The sequence below is a fragment of the Frankliniella occidentalis genome, unplaced genomic scaffold (genome assembly GCF_000697945.3).
Source record: "Frankliniella occidentalis isolate FOCC.00 unplaced genomic scaffold, Focc_3.1 Scaffold8, whole genome shotgun sequence".
NCBI classification, from domain to species: Eukaryota; Metazoa; Arthropoda; class Insecta; order Thysanoptera; family Thripidae; genus Frankliniella; species Frankliniella occidentalis.
Window position 1 is genome coordinate 3,308,104 of NW_026267138.1, and position 9,115 is coordinate 3,317,218.

The window sequence follows — 9,115 nt, forward strand, 5'->3', positions numbered from 1 at the left end:
CATGCAGCCTGTGCCGGCCGCAATATGGGTAGGCAGTCCCAGTGGGCGGGTGCGCGCGACCGGCTGTCCACCCTTCGTGATGCAGGTGGCTGCGTCCCCCGCTCTCCCCCCATCAACCCCTGCCCCCGCCACCCCTCCAGCCCTGCGCTCCCGGCTCGCCCAGCATAGCCATGGCGCCGACTGTGCCGGCGGGAGAGTGTCACAAACGGAGCTGTAAGCTTTTTAAGGGTCGTGATTACGATCAGTCAGGTGGGTGATTTCACGATGACAAAAGTCAATTTTCATCAAGTCTAAATAGCAAGTAACCAAATTTCAGTTTTATCCTTTTGTTTGTTTTCACAGCGTAGCTGTACGTTAGCGGCTAACCGGCTAGCTTAGCCGTTAGTCACGCCATGATTGGGACCCTTGTGAACCGAATCATGTGGACTTTTCTTTGTATTTCGTTTGGCTCGCAAATCATCGCATGATGGCCTGCTCTTCAAGCATGACAAATTTGGGCATTATACACATTTAGAGTGATGGAATTCCAAAAATGTATTTTGGCGTAGATGCGTTTATTTTATCTTTTTTCTGTAATATGTGCTTTTGAAACCAGTCTTCGAACTGCCTGGACGAAAGAAAAAAAGTCATGAAGAAAGTGAGAAAAAACAGCTGTAAGGCCTGAAAAAAAAGTTTGTTCTTCTCGCCCTCACTTTCTCTGCCGCTTTCACTCCATCTCTCCTCCCCCATTCCGTCCCCTCTTCTCCGCTTATCGGACGGCTCTGTTTTTCAGCCCCCGTGATTTGCGGTGCCGGTGTGTGGGAACGGTCACGTGACCGCCTCGCTCCGCCCCACCCCAGCCCTCCTTGCCACGCGCTCTATCCCGCGCCGCTCGCCCCCCCCGACCAGTCACGGGCCGGACTCATCCAGAGGCACTGTGGGGGCTGATAGACGCTACGCCACTAAAGGGCGACCGCGCGGTGTCACCCTACTGTTCTCCACCTCTCTCTCTCTCTCTCTCTCTCTGTCACCCTCCAACCTGAACCACCCTCACCCCTCCTCGACCCCGCCTTATCTCAGCCCTCTGCAGTGGAACCGTTTTGCCCTGCTCCACGATATGCCGAAGATGTGGCGTCCCCTTCCGCCCCTTCCCCAGTTCCCAGCACCTGTCTTATGCCGAATGTGAGGCGCCCGCCGGTCGTTGGACCGAATCCTGAGCCCCTCCTTGTGGTCGTCTCTCCTCTACACCTCAAACAATCAGAAGCGTGAGAATAACGCGTTTTGCGCGCGTGCACTGCCTGTAGGGAGCGGGGAAAAAGCAAGAGGAGGCGGATCAAAACACGCGGGAGAAAAGAGATATTTGAGCAAGCCGCAGGTTAGAGTGGGGAGAAGAAAGAAAAGCGAGCTTGCTAATAGATCAGGGGAGGGAGGTGGGTCGGGACGGGCCGGGGGCGCTAACTCACACTATACAGGCAGCAATCTTTTCCCTGCGCTGTTAGCAGAGAGAGGTGTGTCTGCGTGAGCGAGAAAGGGAGAGAGAGAGGGAGCGTTTGGAAAAGGAAGTGGGGCGGTGGTAAGTGAGAAAGTAAAGTGAATGGTAGGGGTGGGGCCCAGTGGGGGGTGCCGGCCAAAGGTACCACTTACTATTCCAGTAGTGTTTGTAGTCGTTGCTTATTATTCTGATCCTCGTTGTCGGGCGTGGCGTGGCGTGGCGTGGCGGGGCGTGGCGCGGTGGGGCGGGCCCGAGAGGGGTCGGGGTGCGGCCTCTATCGCATCGCCCACATTCATCTCTTCAAACACGGTCCCTGCCCGCCCGCCCGCGCGCCCCGCCCTGCGCCACACTCCCCTCCGGCCGCACCAGGAACCACGTCGGCCACCCCTTCTCCTCCCACCCCTACCATCCTCCCCGTCTCCCTCCCTTGTCTCGGCGTGCTGCAGCGGCTCCCCCAGGAAGGATCGCACCTCACCGCAGCCGTGACGCGCGCCCTTCTACACGTGTGAACCGAGTGCGGTGTTGACTCGACCAGGACCTGGCGCCCATAAATGAAGTCTATCTATCTATCTATCTATCTATCTATCTATCTATCTATCTCTGTTTTCCCTTACCGTGTCTGACAACTGGCCATGAAGCTGTTGTGAGTCGACTTAATCTCCATAATGTCTTATTATCGGGGACGTCCGTTTGGTTCATTGAAAAATCCAAAAATCACCTTCACGAAGTCAGGTTAAGATCCAAACTAACTTCTCATGGTTCACTTTAGTAACATGCACCGAACAGAAGTTAAAGATAAAGAAGGGGTTATGGCTGGTGTGAAGTCTTCTTTATCCTCCTTTTCCGTTTGACTGGGAATGTTTGCAAATGTTAGCACTATTTTTTTTTCAATAATGTACACTTCTTTTCCGCAGCACCAACACGTTAGGTTCTAGCTACTAAAAGTGGTGTGGCAATTACCACGAGTTAAAGTTAGTTCTCCTTCCCACCAGATTTGTATCTTTTATTCGCACGTATAGCAGCCAATCACATTTGTTTTGCACACACTTCTACATTAATATGAACTTTTATATGCATTGCTTTGTACAAAATTGTGCTTTTTTGCTAACAAATTTGTCGGAAACTAAACGTATTGATAATGCTACAGTCAGATATCTTGCTTACAGAAGAGCGATATCAGTAAACCGAAAAATGTCACTTTCCTGACAGCAAGATTATTTTTCTCACTCAACTTGAGCCACAGTTCACAATGGTTCTCACCCACTGAGAGTGAGGTTCCTCACTGCAACTGGGCATGGTCAGAAAAATCTTACTCCTTCAGAGTAACAGGGCGAGCCTAACAGTCATCGCTCTGATTAGGTGAGGAAAAGTTGTCTCACTCATTTTTCGAACACGACACCTTACTCAAAGGTTTGTAGTGTCGTTGTAGGTTAGCGCGAACATTTTCACAAAACATAGGAATACATTGCGTGTGTTTGTTTGCATCTCGCCGCGGTTGCTCCACCTGATCACCTCAAATGGGTGCTTGGACCATTCCTCCCGAAATTATACGGTGATAAACCAAGTTTTCCTCAGTGTGCATCAGAGAGAATATCTGAGAGAAACAGAGACAGAAAGAGAAGATGCGCGGGAATAGGGGGGAAGGGGTGGGGGCTGGCAGTGAGGGAATGGGGTCGGGAAAGACATGCACAAGCCAGCACATAGGAAACAGCAGTAGTGGGTGCTGAAGGCAGGCAGGGCTGTGGGCGGGGGGACAATAAAATAGTACTTGAGGTCCTGACTGCAACACAGTGTCATACATGGGGCGCTAGCGGCGCTCTCTTTCTCTCTGTCTTTCGCCCTCTCTCTCACTCCGTTGCCCTTTCCCTCCGTCCTTCTCTTCCCGTCCTTGCGCCCCCCCCCCCTCACCTCCCCCTCTCTACCCTTCTTTCTCTCTCTCTGCGCCACCCGACTTTTTCTCTCCACCCTCTTTCCAGTGCCAAAAGCTTCTTCTCTTTTCTTTCTTGTGTTGGTGCTATGGTCCCTGTAAGCCCCCACTGCTAAACTGAATCGTCATGAGACCCAAAAATATCGTGACGAATAGTGTGTCTCAAGGGTTTAGATGAACCAATAATCGTCACATTGTGACGAATCAATCGTCACTTGTGATGACCTATTCGTCAACCGAGATAAATGAGACATTCGTCACGTGACAAAATAACTGTCACAAACCTGGAAGCAAATAAGCGCTCATGGCTAGGCTCCGGATTCCGGATGCCAGCACGACTCCGTACAGATAGCCTCGGTAGCCGTGTGGTTAAAAACCGCTTGTTTCCACACCGAAGATCCCAGGTTCGATACCCATCGTTCCGAATTTCTCTTTTCCAGTTACGACATATTCATTTCACAAGCTTTGATGATTGAGTTGTCACGTGACCAAACAATCATCTCACCCCTTGTGAAGAACCATTCATTTGTAAAATTAAGGAGTGACTTTTTTGTAAAGTGACGACTTAAAGGTTTACAGTGCCCATGCAGCCTGTGCCGGCCGCAATATGGGTAGGCAGTCCCAGTGGGCGGGTGCGCGCGACCGGCTGTCCACCCTTCGTGATGCAGGTGGCTGCGTGGGGAGCGTCACTGCGGGTGCACCCGTTTAGTCCGCTGCCTATACCCTCTAAATGGGTAAGGACGATTTTGTATCCAATAAGGATGCCCTTAAGGGGGGATCCTAGTGTAGCAGGCTAAAAAAAATCGTATTATTTTTTTTTCACTTAAAATGTCCTTTTGGGTGCCTAGAATACGGCTCGAGTCGGCCCGGGCGTCCAATCAAATTTTCCCGCCCGTGGAACGACTTTGAGCCCCTGTAGCTCTGCATGGATACCCTTGTCCTGAAACTTCAAGCGCGTTTTTCACCGTTCGCCACCGTAAAAAACATCTGTCTTAAATTTTGGGGGATGCTCTTAAATTGAGAACACATTTTTGAGGGTGAACTAGAGTGGCGTCTTCCTTCAGTCATCCTTTGAGAAAAAAATGAGTTTTGCGTTCGACGTGACTTTCTTAACTTATCTTTCTCGAACTCCTCGAATGTGGAGGGAGTGAGGCTCGGCTTGTAACGGGTGTAAGTGTAAGGCGTTATTTTTGAAGAGTGCATTACGGAGCGCCTGGGCTACAATTACAGCGGCCATCCACAATGCTGCTGAGTTTGCCTCCCCCCGTCCAGGCTGCTCCTCCCTCCCCCTCCCCCAGAGCCCGTAACGTGGCTATTTACCCAGCTGGCCTCATAACTGGCATTTGTGTCGTGGACGTGTCGTGTCCCTCACAACAACAGTTATTGCGGTCGGGGAAGGGAGGAGGGAGGGACAGCAGGCAGTGAGGGTGGGAAGGACGCTTTCTTTTTGCCGCGTCTTTCTGCCGTCATGTCTCTCACGGTCACTTTCTCTCCGGCCGCGTCTCTGCATCGCGGTCTCTCTCTCTCTCTCTCTCTCTCTCTCTCTCTCTCTCTCTCTCACGCGCACGTTCTGCCCCGTCACCTCATCCCGCACACTCTCGTCGACGAGGGAAGTCCAAGGTACCACAGCTGCCCGACATTTCAGGGGCGTAGGAGCCTATGGGGCCGGGGGGGCATGGGGGCCAAAATCATTCATATTATGAATGAAGACGTTCATATTACGAACGAGAGGGTTCTTATTATTAACAAATTGTATTCGTACTATGACAGCACAGAATTCTTCATAATATGAAGAGTTGCGTATATATTATGAACACTATTCGTTCGTAAGATTTTAAGAGTACCCTCCCGCTTTATCCCTTCCCTTCCCTGTCCCCTCGCACCACTCCGCCCCTCACTCCCTGTGATCCCGGCGTCGCCACAGTCCCCCTTATCTCTGCTTGTCAGGTCAGATCTCACTACGACCGCTATTGACCTTCTATCTCTGTCCATCGTGCGGTGTTACCCAGCCTGTGTCTTTCCCTTTCTCCATCCCATCCCATTCTCTTCCCTTCTCATCCATTCATTTATCATCATTCCCCTATCCCTCCCCCTCTCCCTCACTCCCCCTCCCTCTCACTCACTTTTTCGTCCCTAACGTTTTGAACAACACCTTTTTTCTTTTTATCCGAATGACCCGTCCCGCGTTGGTCACACACGACCGAAGAGTTGAAGGAGAAAATGGGGGGACGTGGAGAGGAGGCGGTGTCAACGACGAAATTGGCTCCAACCTTGCACCTACATTTTCTGCCTCTGCCTGCATCCCATCATGTCCCTGTTAGCATGATGTCGTCGGTCCGACTACAATATCTTGGCAGAGACGTGGCGGAGCGGGGTGGGGCGGGGTGCGGCGGTCTGGGGCGTCCGGGAGCGGGGCGGGGTGTGGACCGCTCTCGGAAAATCTCCGTGGACTCGGAGGGGGCGGGGTCGACCCTGGAGTCTCTAGCGTTGTAATTTTGTTACACTTTGTCTACGGATCCCAGGGGCTCTCCATCAAGGGGGCGGGGGAGGGGGAGAGTTGGGAGACCACACTGACTTAGAGTGGCGAGCCGCCGGCGGGCGGGGCACGCGTCTGGCCCGCCTGCGCGCGCTCCGCTGCGAGAAGGAAAAGTGGGGAAACTGAGAGGAGAAAGGGGGTGCAGTTTCGCAACAGAATCACGTTGAGAGAGAGCAGGATCCTGCCAGGATCGACTGCGGAACGGTGGTGCCGAGCTGAGAGCGGGTGGTCGGCAGGCAGCTTACGATGCAGCAGCAGGGCGTGAGGCGAGGGCTGCAGGAGGACGTAATTGAAGGACACCCCCTCTGCGTCGCGACTCGGCACGGCCTCCCCGGGCAGTCGTTCCCACACCACTTGCATTTCGTGCGAATGTCATGCAAATGTCATTTGCGATTTGCATTTTATTTCCTCGTAATTTTTCTTCACTTTCTTCGCCCTCGGTCTCGTAATTTCTTTTTATTCTTTAAACTTTTTGTGTGTGTGCGCGTTCGAGTGCTGCTACCGCGGATGCTCGTAAACGTGCTGAAAAAGTGTTTTTTAAAATCGTAAGTGAAAAGTCGGAACATTAAAAATCAGGCGGCCGAATGATGAGAGCTGGGAAGGTACTTACCAAAGGGAAGGGGGGGGGGGGTGAGTATGTATGCGTCTGTTAGAGGAAGAGCGAGAGAGGTAAGTGTGTAAGTGACCGAGAGTAGGGAGTAACAGAGAGAGAAAATAAGGCAAGTTTAATGTTCTGCAATTCGCGGCGAATGACTCGCCTAAATTGGTGAGGGGGGTTATAAGAGAAACTCGAAATGAAAGGGATAGCAGGAGAAGAGAACGGACGGAGGGGGAAGACCCGGTGCGGCGGTGGGTAGTGAAAGAAAGAGTGAGACGGAAAAAGTAAGAGTTGTGAATTGAAGTAATGACGTCAACTTATCTGAGACGATGTGGAACGCTCGGGCTCTTTATGAAGCCTGACTTTGAGTGCGTTTCAATAAGAGATGACTCATACGCCGGGCTCGGCTGCCCATGTGCCTTCCGGCCCCCTGGCGTCGCTCAGGTGCCACGGACCGACTCGGCGCGTTCGTCATAAAGGCAGGCCTAATCGAATCTGCATAAAAGTGTGTAACAAGAACAAGGTTAATCGTTTTAACTAAAATCAAAATTTTACAGTCTCAACTGCAGAACCAAAACAACCCTCAATTAAAAGTGTTAGACTATAGAGATAGTGTGTACTAGTTTAAACTGTAAAAATGTTCAGTTTGGCGGTTTAGACTGTTAGATCTGATTTTGAAAGATAAAGCTATTATTATCCTTCGAACAAAAATGTTCCTATTCAATACAGCTTGATTTTCAGACCAAGTTCTACCCCTTGTTCTGCATGTGCTCCGATTTGTTAGTGAGTGTGCAGACCTTTGCCCCACCCTCAAACATGATTAATTGATTGCCGATTGGTCGGGCATCTGCTCACGTGACCACGACGAACGAGGAAACAACGCGGCCGAGGAGGGAGGGATGGTGCGTGATGCCGGCGTGCAGCATGGGCGGGTGCAGGTGGAGAGGGGGGACATACAAGGAAGACCCTTGCGGCTCTCTCCACCCAAAGAAACATGGGTCAGAACACTACTATCAAATGTAGGCCGTTTGATCGGATATTTTGAGGGAATTCAATTGTTCCGTCGGATGTGTAACTTGGCAGTTCCCCCGGATAATATTCCACAAAAACTAAAGTGCCACGAAGTTCTTTGCGCCAATTGTATTCTGTGTTTTGTATCCATAAAAAATCTTTTAACTGTGTTTTATCATAGTTTTTTCTTTACTACAAACTGTACTCTAAAACATTGCACACGCACATCAAACGCAACGAAAGACGCCACGGAATACGGGAACAGTGTGTGGCTTTTCGGGCTTTTCGTTTTTCCAAACACTTTCTATGAGCTAGTCTTGGCTGGAAAATAATGTCGATTAAAACGGTCGGGCCGGCTGGCCAGGCTTTCCTCGCCTCTCTCGTGTTGCTGAAATGTTTGTCTCGCCACGCTCCGCCCCGTCCCCGCTCCAACCCCCGCGGCCCTCTTCGGCGGCCACCTTTATTTCTACTAACGGTCCATGGGGCGACAAATTCCCGCCATTTGCTGCCCGTTTATGACTCCTGGACTGCGCTGCACCCAATATTAACGGCGTTTTGACCGGCCATAACGGATAACGGATGACGAAAAGGCGTAGAGGCGGGCGAGGGGCGGCCTGGAGGGTCGAAGGTGGAAAGGGGCGGGGGAGCCCACGCTGTGCATTTAAAACGCCTCGAAGGAAAACTATCTCGTTGTTTTGGAGTCGGGTAGTCATTTCTTTTGTCCCCGTGTGTCCTTCAGGCTGACGGCGACCAGGAGCCGGCAGCGGGTGGCGGCGGCGCCAGCAGTGGCGTCGCTGCCACCGAGTCGTGGACGACCGAGGCAGACGTCATCAACAACAACGCATGGGCGGGCGGCAACACGACCACCTCGACCACCATGGCGCGCATGCAGGACTCCAGGAGGGCGCAGCGGCTGCAGGTGAGTGAGGGGCGCAGTGACGCATTGAAGGGGGCGCCATTGGGCTCAAACAGGACGCGGAAAAAGGCGAGCCTGCGCGGTCGTTTAAAATCAAAATAGCTTACTAAATAAGAACGAAAACGAATGTGAATGATTTTTTGTTGTTTTGTTTTCTCATTTGCAATGGTGTCGTGTGATTTGCTCGCTCGATTATGCAGTGTGGTCCAACAACGCAGCGGGGTGCAGAGTTCTGCTGCCCCCCCTCCCCCTTCCCGGCATTCTTTTTACCCCGACATTTGCTTTCCCTGTTCCCCTTTGTATCGCCTGGTGTACTTCTCCCTCTCTCTGTCTCTCTCTCGCTCGTTCTCTCTCTCGCTCTCTCTCTCTCCTTCTCGCTCTCTCTCTAGTTCTCTCTCTGCCCCTCTACTTCCCTCTCTCGAGTGGAATATTTAACTTGGTCTAATTGCGATTGATTCAAAGCCACTAATGTGTTTCGCTTTGTCCCCTGCTGGTGATGGTAGTGGTGTTGGTCGGTGAAGGGGGGGGCGGCAACTCAGTGCCACCCTCTCTGTCACGAGATGAGGCCATGGGACCGGAGCGCTCCACAGACTGTAGTGCGGCCAGGGGAGGGCGCTCTTACTGGGTACTTCCTGGGTCTGGGTGGGAGGTGGGTC

At 52.0% G+C, this 9,115-nt stretch overlaps 1 protein-coding gene across 1 annotated transcript in view; it reads left to right on the plus strand.

Annotated features, from left to right (window-relative positions):
- The window catches only part of LOC113215102 (uncharacterized), a 45,858-nt gene that overhangs the window by 24,114 nt on the left and 12,629 nt on the right, over window positions 1-9,115 (plus strand). The window contains exon 2 of the mRNA XM_052275533.1: window positions 8,283-8,462. Within this exon, the coding sequence (XP_052131493.1) occupies window positions 8,283-8,462 (180 nt within the window). The remainder of the gene's footprint in view (window positions 1-8,282; window positions 8,463-9,115) is intronic.